This window comes from Palaemon carinicauda, chromosome 42 (assembly GCF_036898095.1).
Source record: "Palaemon carinicauda isolate YSFRI2023 chromosome 42, ASM3689809v2, whole genome shotgun sequence".
NCBI lineage: Eukaryota > Metazoa > Arthropoda > Malacostraca > Decapoda > Palaemonidae > Palaemon > Palaemon carinicauda.
This window is the reverse complement of record NC_090766.1, coordinates 9,754,579-9,772,798: the sequence shown is the minus strand read 5'-3', so window position 1 is coordinate 9,772,798 and position 18,220 is coordinate 9,754,579. Positions and strand designations below refer to the sequence as shown.

At 42.2% G+C, this 18,220-nt stretch overlaps 2 protein-coding genes across 2 annotated transcripts in view; one reads left to right on the top strand and one right to left on the bottom strand.

Moving 5' to 3' along the window:
- LOC137632768 (glutamate receptor ionotropic, delta-1-like) overlaps window positions 1-18,220 on the bottom strand; it is a 132,457-nt gene that overhangs the window by 16,090 nt on the left and 98,147 nt on the right. The window lies entirely within an intron of this gene.
- The window catches only part of LOC137632954 (thioredoxin-related transmembrane protein 1-like), a 35,316-nt gene that overhangs the window by 12,121 nt on the left and 4,975 nt on the right, over window positions 1-18,220 (top strand). The window contains exons 4-5 of the mRNA XM_068365087.1: window positions 10,323-10,442; window positions 10,655-10,735. Of these exons, the coding sequence (XP_068221188.1) occupies window positions 10,323-10,442; window positions 10,655-10,735 (201 nt within the window). The remainder of the gene's footprint in view (window positions 1-10,322; window positions 10,443-10,654; window positions 10,736-18,220) is intronic.

Below are 18,220 nucleotides of genomic sequence, written 5' to 3'. Positions count from 1 at the left end.
AGGATCCCCAGAGATTAAACTGTTCTCTACACGATTAAACAGAATGCTGCTGGTGTTTTGGTCCCTCTTACCAGACCTATGGGCGGTGTTTGGGGATGCCTTCCTAAACCTGTTCTCACCTGGACACCCACCCTTTTCTTTCGTTCAGCCTTGTGTTAATCACGCTAGGCCTCAGGATGACCGTAGTTGCTCCCAGATGGCCACATGTCAAGAGAAGTACCCCTATGGACCAGGTTTCTCTGTCAGTTGAACCTTCAGAAGTACAACTAATCTGTAAAGTTGCTTACACTTCATAGTTGGAGACTATCCAGCCTCTCCTCCAAGCAAACGGCTTTTCGTGTGGTCTGCATTGGAGATTTCTGGATGTATACAATGGTCCTCTGCAGCTGTCTGCCATGGAAAGTGGGCCATCTTCAGGTGATTGGTGTAGATGAAGGGTATTTCTCTGATCGAAGCTTCTCTAGCGCATATCACAGACTTCTTCATCTTCCTTTGCCTAACGAAACACGCGGGTGGAAAGGTTACTGCTCGGCCTTGGATACGGTCTTTCAACTGAAGGGCATAGACCTTCCTTTATGGGAGTTGTCTATACTTGAGGAACTTTTAGCAGTCTTGCACACCCTGGTACCTCACGCCTCCATAGTTGGGTGTAACTCCTGTTCTCAAGGCTCTAATGCATACACTGTATGAGCCTTTGAAAAGGTCATCAGTCAGATTTTTAATTCACAGGATTGTCATTTTGCTAGCCTTAGCATCAGTGAAGAGAATAGGCAAGTTTCACGGTCCCTCCGTAATAACCCATGCTGAGGTTGGAACGAGGTCTCTGGTTTAGTGCCAGATTTCGTGATCAAAACTCAGAACCTGTCAAAGTCTTTCTTTTGCATTAGCAAATAAAAAAAATGTATAAAAAAATAAGTCTTTCTGGCTTTAGAAGACAATTAAGAGCATACATGCGCTTCGACCTCCAAAAGTGTTGAAGTACTAGCTTGAATAAGAGCTCTTAAAGTCTGGTATTGATACCATTTGACTCCGTAGAATCTGTAGTAAGACAGGCGATCGTGTGTGGATGCACCTAACAACTTTCACATCCATCTCTATGGGAGTATAATCACAAATCCTTCAACATTCTTGGCCTTGTGGTGACAGCTCTAATAGTTATGTAACCACCCCAGCTCCCATATGTGGCAGGAAACATTTTGTTCATGGTAATGTGTTTGACGAAGTTAGGAGGAAAGGTAGAATTACTCTCTTCTGCTTCTTTCCTTCCCCTTACTTGGGGATGAAGTATTCATATGAATACCTATCCATTGGCCATTCATCGACCAAGTACCTGGTACTAAACAAGTATTGGCTAGGCAAGGCCTACTCATCCTTACAACAGGCTGGTTCCTGGTGTTGTGTCTTTCGCTCCCCTATGGGACCAGGGAGACTAGCATTTCCAGGGAAGGAAAGAATCGATCAGTTTGGTCGCCACTAAAATCCTTTTTTAAGGGACCCATTTTTATACATGTAGGAATAAAAACTTTGAAAGTAATTCATATTTTTCCGAGCGATAAAAACATTATTCCTTTGACATCCCATCTCCGCCACTCCTCTCAGTCCTGAGCTGAAGGTAAAAGGTGAAGAGATTTTGACAAAAGAGTGGGCGGGGCTACTTGCCTGCACTCACCACCTGTTATTAACTATGTCTGTAATTATTTCAACGGCTGTTCCAGCTTCGCTGAATGGAATTCTCTATTTCAAAGGACTGGTTTGTTTAACTAGGAGATATACAAAGTACTTTTGAAGTTTGTTATTAACTGCAGGGTAGGACCTTCTAAAAATCTTGAAAAGACTAATGCAATCAAATATTCATCTACTTAATAAAGTTGTAATTAAGGACTGACGATATACTCTGATGCAGATCTGATATATTCGTTAAGAACAACCCCTTCAGGTCATCCTTTGAGAGTTAGGAATTCATGATCTGGTTAAACTCCTTGTTGATAATAATAATGATGATGATGTTCAGCATCAAGGTTGTATATTGTTAATAATAATAATGATGATATTTAACATCATGGCTGTCTATTTTTTGGACTGAATGACAGTTATCTGGATTGAGAAAAATAGTCAATGTTGATTATGCACAACAGAAGTGTAGATTTTAAAGGTTTTCTTTTATATCATTGGAATGGTGGTTGGTTTTATAAGATGTTCAATAAGAAAACTTCAAAGTCATAATACAGGACTTGACAAAAGGATTTACAATTTTTTAATATATGAAAATTTGTGGAAGGTGAAGTTCCAAAAGTTGAATAGCTAAGCCTAAGTGATATAATGTTACATTTGATATATGAAAATGGGAGAAGTACTAGAGGAAGGCCAAGGTTTAGGTGGATGGATGGAGTGAAGGAAGCTCTGGGTGATAGGAGGATAGATGTGAGCGAGGCAAGAGAGCGTGCTAGAAATAGGAATGAATGGCGAGCGATTGTGACGCAGTTCCGGTAGGCCCTGCTGCTGCCTCCGATGCCTTAGATGACCGCGGAGGTAGCAGCAGTAGGGGATTCAGCATTATGAAGCTTCATCTGTGGTGGATAATGTGGGAGGGTGGGCTGTGACACCCTAGCAGTACCAGCTGAACTCGGTTGAATCCCTTGTTAGGCTGGGAGGAACGTAGAGAGTAGAGGTCCCCTTTTTGTTTTTGTTTCTTTGTTGATGTCGGCTACCCCCCAAAATTGGGGGAAGTGCCATGGTATATGTATGTATGTATGAAAATGTTCGTGAAGGTCAAGTTCTGTACGTTGAACAGCTGAAAAAATAAGAATGAGCAGATGAAAAGTAAACGCAGGAAGCAATGTAGCTGGGTGCCAAAGTTTAGTTTTGTATTATTGATTATGGTCACCAAATAATAAAGCCATTGAATATAGTTTCTTAAATAACCCCGCAGTTTCCGAGATATCCCTGCAGTCATACTATACTACAAAAATACTGCAACCATTATTATTCTAACATATTAACCGTCAGTAGCTGGCTTGTCTTCATACAGTGCAGCCGCTCACAAATGTGTGCTATTACTGCTCTTTGAGTTAATGGTTAGGCAGTAGTAGGATTTTTATTCATTAACCCTTTTACCCCCAAAGGACGTACTGGTACGTTTCACAAAACTCATCCCTTTACCCCCATGGACATACCAGTACGTCCTTGCAAAAAAATGCTATTTAAATTTTTTTTTTGCATATTTTTGATAATTTTTTGAGAAAATTCAGGCATTTTCCAAGAGAATGAGACCAACCTGACCTCTCTATGACAAAAATTAAGGCTGTTAGAGCAATTTTAAAAAAATATACTGCAAAATGTGCTTGAAAAAAATAACCCCTGGGGGTTAAGGGTTGGAAATTTCCAAATACCCCGGGGGTAAAAGGGTTAATTACTCGTCATTTTTTGTGGAATTATATAGCAGGTATTTTTAAACGCAACCAGTAGCCTATAAGATCATGTGGTTGTTATTTTATGTAATTTCTTATGACCTGAGTATAAGGTGATTTTGCTGGAATTAAGTTTTGCATATCGTCACCCTCATAAACTAACTGCCTAAGTCATTTTCTCCGCTTGTTGGGAAATCAAAAAGAAACCTTCTCATTTCCTAATTCTTTATATCACTATCTTTAGTTTCAATTGACAAATTGTTAATAGAAGAATTTGTGAATAAGAATTTGTTAATTGAACCTCACCACAATGATATAAATGACTTAGGAAATGAGGTTTTCTTTTTTATTTCTCAACAAGTGGAGAAAATGACTTAGTTTATGAGGGTGACGATATACAATGAGATAATTTAGGTATGCATCCTGCCGTTTTGAAGCTGTCGTATCAGTAAAATTTATTTCCATTTTATGTAGGCGAGGCTTAAACAGCTTGGGAGTTTGGTGAGTCAGATAGCCAGGTTTCCAAGTAAGGTATGAACTCATGAAGATTAATTGCAGTATATCACAGTATTCACCTTCAATAATAATCTTTTTTTTGTTGAATTTGCGGATGAAATGCACCAGTATGTTAGAGGCTGTGTGTTCACTCAGATTGGATTAGTTTTGATGCAATACAATAGTTTTGTGTCTTAATCCAGAATTTAATGTCGTCTGTGGCACCTTTTATCTCTAGTCAGTCAGTTTTGAAGTTCTAAGTTCGAAGGTGCTGAATGTTAATGAACTTACAAGTTACTGACATTAAATAATTGTACTGATCATTTATTAACCTAAATCTGCAATTATAGTTGCAATTATGTATTGCACATGCACCCTTGCACACTTTTTTATCTTTGGTGTGCATTTGACTAGAGTTAATGTTTTATTCTGTATTCCTACGAGGTAAATGGGACGATAATTTTTCAAATTTCAGGACTGTTGAATCTCCTCATGCATTTGTTCCTAGGATATTGTAACACTCGCACACACACACTGGTGTTTATTGATGTTTTGTTCATCATAGTATTTGGTGGTTAGTCTTGTCTCCTTGTTAATGCATTTGACAGTGCTTAAATTGTATTTAGATACCATGTTTAATGTCTATAGTGAATTTTTTTTTGCGAGGCAGATTTGCACCGACTCGCAGCGGTGCCCTTTTAGCTCGACAAAAGTTTCCTGATCGCTGATTGGTTGGACAAGATAATTCTAACCAATCAGTGATCAGGAAACTTTTCCGAGTTAAAATGGAACCCCTGCGAGTCGGTGCAAATGTGCCTCATTAAAAGAAATTGACTATAGTTGGTATGGTTTTACTAAATTATACAAGGGTTGCTTTGATGAAACATTATCGATTGCAAATTAATATAATGAATATTTTGGCATCACATTTTACCCCCAGCTACATTGCTTTCTATATTTTTCATTCTGTTTCTTTGTCATGTTCTATAGCTGTTTTGTGTAGCAATTTTTGCAAGTTTATCAAGATCAAATCCTTTGACTCGAGTTGGGTTTAATAACTACGTAATCAGGAGATATATATTTTGAAGGTCTCTATCACAATTAGGCTATAGACCCCAGCTACATATAAGAGCAATTGAATAAAATGCTAATCAATTTTTATCTACTGTTTATTACCTCTGCCAATGAAGTTGGAAGGAGGTTATATTTTTGCCCCTGTTTGTGTTTGTATGTGAACAGCTTCCTGGCCACTATTTTAAACGTAGAGTAATGAAACTTGCAGGGATTAACTGTTATGTAAAAAGCTAGAAATGTTTAAATTTTGGAAGGTCACAGTCAAGCAAAATGTCCAATTCACATAATCAGCCATATTTTTGGACATCGTTGTCACAGAGACTTCAAACTTGGTTCATATTTGAGTGAATGAAAATCCATGACGATTAATACATATCAAGGTCAAAGCCAAGCAACAGCCCTAGAAATAAGCTGCTGTGGCAGAGGTCTGCACCCCACTGAGTGCCCCTCTTGTTGAAAATGTATTTGTCAGCAGTCCTTGTATGTTACGAAGTCGGTGATAGTAAACTATGATTGATAATAAATTATAGCAACGATAAGAATGGTAAAGTGGTGATGGTAACATTGAAACAAAAGGAATTTGTAGGAATAGAAAACGATTGATTTTAGGGCTGTAAAACATTGCATACATAAATCATCATACATATACCAAGGCACTTCCCCAATTTTGAGGGTTAGCCGACATCAAACAAATGAAACAAAAAAGGGGACCTCTCCTCTCTACACTCCTCTCAGCCTGACAAGGGACTCAACTGAGTTCAGCTGGTACTGCTAGGGTGCCACAGCCCACCCTCCCCGTTATCCACCACAGATGAAGCTTCATAACGCTGAATCCCCTACTGCTGCTACATCCGCGGTCATCTAAGGCGGCTACATTGAAACAAAAGGAATTTGTAGGAATAGAAAAGGATTGATTTTAGGGCTGTAAAACATTGCATACATACATCATCATACATATTCCAAGGCACTTCCCCAAATTTTGGGGGGTAGCCGATATCAAACAAATGAAACAAAAAAGGGGACCTCTCCTTTCTACACTCCTTCCAGCCTGACAAGGGACTCAACTGAGTTCGGCTGGTACTGCTAGGGTGCCACAGCCCACCCTCCCCGTTATCCACCACAGATGAAGCTTCATAACGCTGAATCCTCTACTGCTGCTACCTCCGCGGTCATCTAAGGCACCGGAGGAAGCAGCAGGGCCTACCGGAACTGCATCACAATCGCTCTCCATTCATTCCTATTTCTAGCACGCTCTCTTGCCTCTCTCACATCTATCCTCCTATCACCCAGAGCTTTCTTCACTCCATCCATCCACCCAAACCTTGGCCTTCCTCTTGTACTTCTCCCATCAAATCTTGCATTCATCACCTTTAGCAGACAGCCATTTTCCATTCTCTCAACATGGCCAAACCACCTCAACACATCCATATCCACTCTAGCTGCTAACTCATTACGTACACCCGTTCTCACTCTCACCACTTCGTTCCTAACCCTAACCCATTGCGAGTTTATAATATACAATAGTAGCTATACCGAATACTGTAAATTTAAAGACTTTTCCTACTTTTAGGAGTTGTTAATTTTGATAGATAAATGTTTTCTCTTTTTGTTATATCTTTTTATGCTAATGCATGATTATTTTCTAATTTTATGGTACAGTAATCCAAAAGTTTAGTTCTTTTTAATTATGGAACACTGATAGCTTACACATATACTGTTTGATGTTGCCATTTAAGGGGTTCGGAATAGGTAACTAATAAATGCTCCTTTAATGACATTTCCAGACCCGCTATTTCCTTAAGAAAAAAAAAAAACTTGTGTATTTTATCCTCGAGAGAATCCAAGGATAAGGAGTACAGACAACTCTATTCATGGATGTTATGATCTTTTATTGCTTAAGGGGGCTGGCCGGCTAATGCTGGTTTTTAAGAACAGGACTTTGACATTCATACCACTTAACCCTTTTACCCCCAAACTATTTGGAACTTCCCAACCCTTAACTCCCAGGCGTTTTCTTTTTCAAGCACATTTTGCAATATATTTTTATTTGAAATTGTGTTAACAGCCTTAATTTTCGTCATTGAGAGGTCAGGTTCTTCTCATTATTTTGGAAAATGCATGAAGTTTCTCAAAAAGTTATAAAAAAAATGCAAAAAAAAATGTAAATAGCAGTTTTTTGCAAGAATGTATAGGTACATCCATGGAGGTAAAGGGATGAGTTTTGTGAAACGTACCAGTACGTCTATTGGGGGTTAAGGGGGCCGGCCGGCTAATGCTGTTTTTTAAGGACAGGACTTTGACATTCATACCACTTAATAAAGTGACTTAGGACATCTCCAAACTGCGTAGGATTTTTGCCTCAGACCTTCAGTTTTGCGACACCAGGGCGATTTATCCTGAAGATTTGAGTTTTTTAAATTATATATCCTCATTTGACAATTAATATTAAGACCTGGGATTACTACCGTATATAGACCTAATGTAGACCTCCAATCAAATGAAAAAAAGAGAGTTTTATCTCTAAGAATAATTTTTTAGCTAGATATGAATTTTTTCATTATGGTAAAAAAATAAACTCTAAAAGTCAGGGAGAAGATATGGAAAAAAACATTGTTAAAAAACGCAACATTTGATTATTTCATAAAGTCTATCTAAGTTATATACCAAATTTCAGTGCGGAGAAGATCGAATTTGAGGGTCGGGTATAGTTTTGAGGTACAGGCTTTCAAAGTTTTTCATTGTAATTTTACAAAGGCAATATTAATAAATCATATGTATTTTGTGTTCCTTTTTGGATATTAATAAACCAAAACAAAGTTATTTATGATAATTTAATCATAAATGAAGATCCCTTTGCTCAATATCTTACTGTTTTAGGCGAGACGCTTGCTCCTTCATCATCTCTCTCCTTCACTAACTCCGCTAATTACGCCGATATTACCCACTTCTGAACTCTTATTAGAGCGAATTTTCTTCTTCCTTATGTTAGCAAGATGTTGATATTGTCTTTCCCTCTTTGGCATTATGAAATTCTTGCCAAAACCGAGAAAAACAGACAAAAATTAGTGAATGTCAGAGGTCAAACTCAAACGTTTATTCTCTATGAGGTTTGTGCAACAACTGAAGGCCGAAGGGTGTAATTACTTTGTAATACATCGTATTGTGACTCATGGAATCTGTACAGATGCCATTGTTCACAATTTGTTTCATATTAAAATGTAATAATTATCAAAATTTACGATCATAGAAGAAAATACAAATAGTATAAGGAACTAAATGCAAAGCCGATAAAACAAGAGATCACTAGTAAGCGACACAATGGCCGCAGCGAACCCCCGAAAGGGAACAACCAGCAGCTAAAACAAAAAACAAAACACGGTTAATAATAAAAAGTGTCGCTACTTAGAAATCCCAAACAGACAAATATAATACTCAACTTGGAAGCAGAGATCTCTAAAATGTCGGACATCTTCCAAAAAACACAAAGCACACAGAGAAAAACAAAACACGTCTGACCAACGCAAGTGCTGAGTAGGAATGAGGATGGGGGGTGGGGAGATGTAGGGGTAGAGATGGGGTATGTTGATGAAGGAGAGGTCTAATTGGTGAGGGAGCTATGGTTGTGGTTCAATCACGCCCCAGTTTTCTATACCGACACTCGAAGAGTGAGCGAGCTGGATATATTCCTGGCATTCCATGCAACTTTTTTCTCTGGTATATTTAGCAGTATTTATACCTTTGAGGTGGTGCTTTAAGGAGCATTTCACGGAGCGACACAGGTTCCTCGCCCAGAAATAGATTTTTCCTTCGTCAATATCTCTTTTCTTGTAGGGAAAAACGTTTTGGTTTATTGAGTTACTTTAACTAATTACCCTCTAACTATGAAAGTAAGAGGAATTTTGACAGAATATTTTGAATACGCATTTTCCATTGCCATATGAAGCTCAGTGAATTGTTTCAGGATTTTCTGTTTTTCTTCCTATACCCCCATATATAGTATTGGGATACCGGCCGGGCCCCTTAACGTCATTTGTGCTCTTCACAAAATCAAAGTGGCTATTTGTATATAGTAGTCAACTGAAATCCAATATGATAGTGTACAATATATAGAATCTTTAAAGGGTGTAGGAGGATTTGTTCCTGACAAGACAGAAGAATAAAATCTGGTCACCCAGACATGAAATCATAGGCAATTGAGGAAAAGGAAGGGAGGGCCATACATGGCTATGACGAGGAACCTTAGAGTTGATGAACACTGCTTGCAATAAATTAATGCTATGATATAATGAAAAGAAAACAATGTTGCCCACATAGAGCTCTCTCATGCACAAGAGGTTATGTTTTCAAGTAACTATAGTCAATTCTTTTTAGTGAGGCAGATTTGCACCGACTCGCAGGGGTGCCATTTTAGCTCGGAAACGTTTCCTGATCGCTGATTGGTTGGACAAGATAATTCTAACCAATCAGGTAGCAGGAAACTTTTTCTGAGCTGAAAGTGCACCGCTGCGAGTCCGTGCAAATGCGCCTCGTTAAAAAGAATTGAGTATAGTGAATTGCTTGCAAATGGTTCCGCAATTCCTCTATTAATCTTATAAAACTGTCATTAGTAATTAGTGAAGTTGTTTATTTGTGATTTTGGCAATACTGTATTGACCAACTGAGGTCTTGGGGTTGCTAAAACCTTTTAGTTGCTAATCACCCACTGAATTTTAGGGGCATATTTTTCTCTTATTGGACACTGAATGTTGCTAGTTTTGGTGTAGTTATGAAGTTGAAGACTCTCATCATCTCTTCCCACACCTGTTAATGCTGAGTACTCTACTTTTAAAATATTGTTGCACATTATATTTAGAATAAGAAAAATAAGAAAAAAATATTGTCATAATGACAAATCAGAGTTGGCAAAAAATTTTCTACGTCATCAGAATCTCAACAATCTTGTATAATAATGTTTCTTTTAACCCTTTTACCCCCAAAGGACGTACTGGTACGTTTCACAAAAGCCATCCCTTTACCCCCATGGACGTACCGGTACGTCCTTGCAAAAAAATGCTATAGAATTTTTTTTTTTTTTCATATTTTTGATATTTTTTTGAGAAAATTCAGGCATTTTCCAAGAGAATGAGACCAACCTGACCTCTCTGACAAAAATTAAGGCTGTTAGAGAAATTTAAAAAAATACTGCAAAATGTGCTGGGAAAAAAATAACCCCCGGGGGGTTAAGGGTTGGAAATATCCAAATAGCCTGGGGGTAAAAGGGTTATTAATACTGTATTTTTATTGTATGTGTTCATTTATGAAATGTATAATGTAGCTTGCATCACTAAGAAATCCATTACTTTCCAGCTGTCGATGGTATTGCGAGGAATTCACTCCTTGCTGGTGGAGGAATATGGACTGCCTACCTGGGGGTCTTATTTAGTGTTTGCATTAGCCACAGTGGTTGTGGGAGCTCTTCTAGGCCTGGTAAGATTTTATGTAATTTGTTTGAAATGTTCCGCATCCGGTGTTTAGGATGTTTTCTAAATTTTCATTGCTTGTCTTAACTTATTGCTAAATGTACCTTAGTAATAATTTTCTTTTGTTTAACCTGTGTTAAGAGAAAATTGCTATACCACATTTTCCTCTTTGAGATTTGTGTAATTTTTTAACTCAAACAGCTCTGTTTTCCTTTTCAGATCTTGGTGTGCATTATTGACTTTATGTTCCCTCCTAAAGCTCCAGGATCTTATTCCTCGGCGGCTGGCCCTAGGGATGATGTAAGTATGAATTTTTTTTGTTGAAGCATCCTTACTTTATTAACCCTTTTACCACCACCATAAGGTTAAATTTCGAGCACATTTTGCTATATATTTTTTTATAAATTGCTCTTACAGGCTTAATTTTTGTCCTAGAGAGGTCAGGTTGGTCTCATTCTCTTGGAAAATGCCTGAAGTTTCTCATAAAATTATCTAAAATATATAAAAAACATGTAATTACTGTAACAGTGTTTTGCATGAATGTACCGGTACGTCCTTTGGGGGTGAAAGGGTTAAGGACGACTGCTTTAACCCTTTTACCACAAATGGACCTACTGGTACGTTTCACAAAACGCATCCCTTAACCAACATTGACGTACCTTTACGTCCTTGCAAAAAACCGGCTATTTACAGTTTTTTGCATATTTTTGATAACTTTATGAGAAACTTCAGGCATTTTCCAAAATATTGAGACCAACCTGACCTCTCTATGACAAAAATTAAGGCTGTCAGTGCAATTGAAAAAAAATATACTGCAAAATGTGCTTGAAAAAGAAAAACACCTGGGTGTTAAGGGTTGGAAAGTTCCAAATAGCTTGGGGGTAAAAGGGTTAATGAGGAATGCTTTAACAGTTGTAGTTTAATTAATTTTCAGTGCTATCTTTCTTGAGCTCATTCAGAAACATTTTGGCTCGATATCGGACAAAGTCATAATATGACCAGAATATTCTCTTATTTTCTAGTTCACAAAGTCTTGTTATTTGTATGCTTTGTATTATTTTGATTTGAGTGTATTAAAAGTGAGGTGATTTAAATTTGAATTTTTTCAATATTAATCTTACCCGATGATCATGTAGCTGTCAACTCCGTTGCCCGACAGAAATCTAAGGTCGGGATACGCCAGCGATCGCTATACAGGTGGGGGTGTACACAACAGCGCCATCTGTGAGCAGGTACTCAAGTACTTCTTGTCAACAAGAACTCAATTTTTCCTCTGTCGTGCCACCGGCAAGACCTACTTGGATACGCTGTTGATTCTGGAGTTGTTTCTCACGATTTTGGTGATGTATTCGCTCTAGATTTTAGCCTTCGCTATTCAGGAAGCTTTATCATTAGCTTAGCAAGCTTTTGGAATTAATTTGGAAAGGACCAAAGGGTTCGGCAGGCCTTGATCAGCGTACGGATGTACCCTCAGTGGTTGCGGACGTTTCTCTCAGAGATCGTCCCATCCACATACAGACGAATGAGCCCTATCATCCCTCGTCTGTGGAAGAAGTTTCAAGGAGGAAACGATGGACCAAGGTCTCACGACCTCTCAAGCATAAGGTCCCTTCCGAGCGAGTCCAACGGCCCAGGTGTAGCCACTGGGTCAGTTCGGACTCGCCGCAGTCTTCCGAAGACTGCACACCTCCCAAGAGAGGTAGAGTGGTTCCACAACAGGCTACTGCTTCGTCTGTTGCTGCTCCAACCACGGTAGACCCTAAGTGGTCCATGCTGCAGACTATGCAGTCTCAGCTTGCTGCGTTCATGCAAGAGTATCATGCTGAGAAGGTTGACACTGCCCCTGTTAGCCTACAACCTGCCGCGGTTGTGCGCTCAGCAGATACTGCGGCTGCCTGCTCCCACACTCCACCTGTGAGAGCTCCACCACCGATGCGCAGTCCACCCTGCCAGACGCATGTTCTTGCTGCACCATCCGTTGACATGCGTGAGCTACCGCATCAGCAGTGGGAAGGTGCTGTAGAGCTGCCGTGTTCTGACACTATGCGGCATGCTCCGCAACCCATGCGGCATGCTCCGCATCCCATACGGCATGCTCCGCAACCCACGGCAGTCCCTCCCACGCACCAGCACTCTGCTTTTGTTGTTGCCAGCTCGCAGACTGACCAGCAGCGGCATGATGTTGAATCCGCAGCAGCTACGCATGCACCCGTGCTGCCGGATTCAGCCGTTCAGCTTTCTGCTCCGTCTTTGCCACTTCCTACTCAGCTTTCGGATGATGGAGTATCGGATGACGAAGATGCACATTTGGATGAACCGCACTCCGACTTAGAAGGGCCCAAGTCTACGCCTCCCTCCTTAGACTTTCGTAAAGTCCTTGCCTTGTTCAGGGACTTGTATCCAGAACAGTTTGTGTCTGCAACCCCTTGCTCTCCACCCTCCGAGTTTGCTCTGGGCATGCAGTCTGCTGCTCCTGCCTTCACCAAGCTTGTCCTCGCACGCTCATCCTAGAGAGCTTTGAGGGTTATGGGAGAGTGGTTGCAGTCCAAGAAGCAACTGGGAAAGACTGCTTTCGTCTTTCCGCCTACCAAGCTTGCTTCCAAATCTAGCGTCTGGTATGCCACGGGAGAGGAACCTGGCTTGGGGGTTCCTGCCTCTGCCCAGGGCGACTTTTCAAGTCTGGTTGACTCTCCCCGCAGGCTGGCTATGAGACGATCGAAGATTTGCTGGTCCTTTTCTGACATGGATCATCTGTTGAAGGGAGTCTTTCGTGCTTTTGAGATCTTCAACTTCCTCGATTGGTGTTTGGGAGCGTTAAGCAGAAAGACTTCCCCTTCGGATAAGGACTCTGCCATGCTGATCATGTCTTGCATGGACAAAGCCATTCGGGATGGGTCTGGTGAACTTGCGGCTTCGTACACGTCGGGTGTGCTTAAGAAGAGAGAACATCTATGCTCCTTCTTGTCGTCTGGGATCACTCCTTGCCAGAAGTCGGAGTTGTTGTTTGCTCCTCTCTCCAAGTGTCTGTTTCCGGAGGAGCTGATCAAGGGGATGGCTTCCTCGCTGATCCAGAAGGATACCCATGATCTGATGGCATCTTCTGCACGTAAGGCTAAAGCTTTACCTTCCGTGCCTAGACCTTTCCGTCCTGCAGCAGTGGACACACCAGCAACTAGGTTCATCCCGCCCTTTCGTGGCAGAACCTCCAGCAGAGGAGGTAACCGTGCCGACAGTCACCGTGGCAAATCCAAGAAGGGTTCCAAGTCCGCAAAAGGCAGGATCTGACTGCCTTCCTCTCCAGACAGCAGTGGGAGCCAGGCTCAAGTTCTTCTGGCAAGCTTGGGAGAGCAGAGGTGCAGACGCTCAGTCTGTGAAGTGGCTAAGGGAGGGGTACAGAATTCCGTTCTGCCGCAGTCCCCCTCTAGCAACATCTCCCATCAACCTCTCTCCCAACTACAAGGAGAAGGACAAGAGGCTAGCGTTGCAACAAGAGGTGTCGCTCTTGCTACAAAAGGGAGCGGTAGTCATAGTCCGGGACCATCAATCCCCGGGCTTCTACAACCGTCTCTTCCTGGTAGCGAAGAAGACAGGAGGTTGGAGACCGGTGCTGGACGTCAGTGCTCTCAATGCTTTTGTCACCAAGCAGACGTTCACGATGGAGACGACGAAGTCGGTCCTAGCAGCGGTCAGGAAGGAGGACTGGATGGTCTCGTTAGACCTGAAAGACGCGTACTTTCACGTCCCCATCCATCCAGACTCCCAACCTTTCCTAAGGTTCGTCTTTGGAAAGGTTGTGTACCAGTTCCAAGCCCTGTGCTTTGGCCTAAGCACGGCACCTCTTGTGTTTACCAAACTGATGAGGAATATTGCCAAATTCCTTCACTTGGCAGACATCAGAGCCTCCCTCTATTTGGACGACTGGCTTTTAAGAGCTCCGTCAAGTCGTCGCTGTCTGGAGAATCTCAGATGGACTATGGATCTGACCAAGGAATTGGGCCTCCTGGTCAATATAGAGAAGTCCCAACTCGTCCCATCCCAAACCATTGTCTATCTAAGTATGGAGATTCAGAGTCGAGCTTTTCGGGCTTTTCCGTCGGCCCCAAGGATCAATCAAGCCCTAGAATGCATCCAGAGCATGCTGAGAAGGAACCGTTGTTCTGTCAGGCAGTGGAGGAGTCTAACAGGGACACTTTCATCGCTGGCCCAGTTCATCGAGTTAGGGAGACTCCACCTCCGCCCCCTTCAGTTTCATCTAGCTGCTCACTGGAGAAAGGACATGACGCTAGAGGCGGTCTCAGTGCCTGTTTCCGAAGAGATGAGGTCTACACTAACGTGGTGGAAGAACAGCATTCTTCTCAAGAAAGGTCTGCCATTGGCTGTTCAGACCCCCGACCACCGTCTCTTCTCAGACGCATCGGACACGGGCTGGGGTGCGACACTGGACGGACAGGAATGCTCGGGCACGTGGAATCAGGAACAAAGGACACTTCACATCAACTGCAAGGAGCTTTTGGCAGTTCATCTGGCCTTGATGACCTTCAAGTCCCTCCAGCTAAGCAAGGTGGTGGAGGTGAACTCCGACAACACCACAGCCTTGGCTTACATCTCCAAGCAAGGAGGGACTCGTTCGAGGAAGTTGTTCGAGATCGCAAGGGACCTCCTCATTTGGTCAAAAGATCGAAAGCTTTCGCTGGTAACGAGGTTCATTCAGGGTGACATGAATGTCATGGCAGATCGCCTCAGCCGGAAGGGTCAGGTCATCCCCACAGAGTGGACCCTTCACAAGAATGTTTGCAACAGACTATGGGCCCTGTGGGGTCAGCCCACCATAGATCTATTCGCTACCTCGATGACCAAGAGGCTCCCGATGTATTGTTCTCCGATTCCAGACCCAGCAGCAGTTCACGTGGATGCCTTTCTGCTGGATTGGTCCCATCTAGACCTGTATGCGTTCCCTCCGTTCAAGATTGTCAACAGGGTACTTCAGAAGTTCGCTTCCCACGAAGGGACACGGTTGACGTTGGTTGCTCCCCTCTGGCCTGCGAGAGAGTGGTTCACCGAGGTACTGCAATGGCTAGTGGACGTTCCCAGGACTCTTCCTCTAAGAGTGGACCTTCTGCGTCAGCCTCACGTAAAGAAGGTACACCCAAGCCTCCACGCTCTTCGTCTGAATTCCTTCAGACTATCGAAAGACTCTCTAGAGCTAGAGGCTTTTCGAAGGAGGCAGCCAGAGCGATTGCCAGAGCAAGGAGGACATCCACTCTCAGAGTCTATCAGTCAAAATGGGAAGTCTTCCGAAGCTGGTGCAAGGCGAATGCAGTTTCCTCAACCAGTACCTCTGTAACACAGGTAGCTGACTTTCTGTTACATCTAAGGAATGTAAGATCCCTTTCAGCTCCTACGATCAAGGGCTATAGAAGTATGTTGGCAGCGGTCTTCCGCCACAGAGGCTTGGATCTTTCCTCCAACAAAGATCTGCAGGACCTCCTTAGGTCTTTTGAGACCTCAAAGGAACGTCGGTTGTCCACACCAGGCTGGAACCTAGACGTGGTTTTAAGGTTCCTGATGTCATCAAGATTCGAACCGCTTCAATCAGCCTCTTTTAAGGATCTCACATTAAAGACTCTTTTCCTCGTCTGCTTAGCAACAGCTAAAAGAGTCAGTGAGATCCACGCCTTCAGCAGGAACGTAGGTTTTACATCTGAAACGGCTACATGTTCCTTGCAGCTCGGTTTCTTGGCTAAAAACGAGCTTCCTTCGCGTCCTTGGCCCAAGTCGTTCGAGATCCCAAGCCTGTCCAACTTGGTGGGGAACGAACTAGAGAGAGTACTTTGCCCAGTAAGAGCTCTTAAGTACTATTTAAGACGGACAAAGCCATTACGAGGACGATCAGAGGCTTTATGGTGTTCTATCAAGAAGCCTGCTTTACCGATGTCTAAGAACGCAGTTTCTTACTACATCAGGCTTCTGATTAGAGAGGCACATTCTCATCTGAAGGAAGAAGACCTTGCTTTGCTGAAGGTAAGGACACATGAAGTTAGAGCTGTCGCTACTTCAGTGGCCTTCAAACAGAACCGTTCTCTGCAGAGTGTTATGGATGCAACCTATTGGAGAAGCAAGTCAGTGTTCGCATCATTCTATCTCAAAGATGTCCAGTCTCTTTACGAGAACTGCTACACCCTGGGACCATTCGTAGCAGCGAGTGCAGTAGTAGGTGAGGGCTCAGCCACTACATTCCCTTAATCCCATAACCTTTTTTTAATCTTTCTCTTGAAATACTTTTTATTGTTGTTTTTTGGGTTGTACGGAAGGCTAAGAAGCCTTCCGCATCCTGGTTGATTTGGCGGGTGGTCAAATTCTTTCTTGAGAAGCGCCTAGATTAGAGGTTGTGATGAGGTCCTTTAGTATGGGTTGTAGCCCTTCATACTTCAGCACCTAGGAGTCGTTCAACATCCTAAGAGGACCGCTAGGCTCAGTAAGGAAGACGTACTTAAAAAAGGCAGAGTAATAGTTCAAGTCGACTTCCTTACCAGGTACTTATTTATTTTATGTTTGTTATTTTGAATAACTGCTTAAATGAAATACGGGATACTTAGCTTCTAATGTTAACATGTATACTGGTCTCCACCCACCACCCTGGGTGTGAATCAGCTACATTATCATCGGGTAAGATTAATATTGAAAAATGTTATTTTCATTAGTAAAATAAATTTTTGAATATACTTACCCGATGATCATGAATTTAAGGACCCTCCCTTCCTCCCCATAGAGAACCAGTGGACCGAGGAGAAAATTGAGTTCTTGTTGACAAGAAGTACTTGAGTACCTGCTCACAGATGGCGCTGTTGTGTACACCCCCACCTGTATAGCGATCGCTGGCGTATCCCGACCTTAGATTTCTGTCGGGCAATGGAGTTGACAGCTACATGATCATCGGGTAAGTATATTCAAAAATTTATTTTACTAATGAAAATAACATATTTTGTATTAGAAACAATATTTGGGGTTTCAAGAACCTATTCTGAGCAGTACTTACATATAGTCATAAAATTTACTTTCGTTAACAGGTAATCAAGATTTGTCTTTATAATTTAACCATTGAAGTGTAGTACTGTACCTCACACTGTGTTCTCTCTATGGCACCCAGCTGTATTTGTTACTACTGTATTATTGCATTAACCCTTGGTGCTGAATATCCTCCTTGGTCCTCAACACCTTCCCATATGGTCCAAAGTTTATTATTCCGACCCTTTTACAAACCCTCGTTCTTTACATGGGAGACAGAAAATAGCGCAAGCCGGAGCACGGCCATAAAAATTCTTAACAAGGTGTCAACAATTGGACTTACCAGGGAGTAGCAGGGAAGCACCCTCCACCATGTTTACTATGCCTCCTGAGTTAAGTTCTCAATGTGGTCAGGTCAGCAACCAACCTATCAATGACTGATAGCTCCGCTATGGCTGCAGGTATTATGGTAGCTGGGTCTTTTACTGCTGCTGGCGGGGGTTCCGAGTGAGTTAACCCCACTTCCCGATCTTTTGCGTTGACTGCATATCGAGATTTACCACAAAGCAGTTGCATCCCTACGACTTCACGCCTGAAGGTTATCCTGCATTTCCTCACTCAAGAGAGGGTTTTTGCGGCTAGTGGCGAAGCAGATGTCTAGATACCTCGTGAGGTCAACTACCTCAGTCTATCGGGCGAAGTGGGCAATCTTTTGTTGTTGGTGTCAAGGAAGGGATGTCTCTCCCTTTGGGAAAAAACTCTGCTCAGTGTTGGCCATGA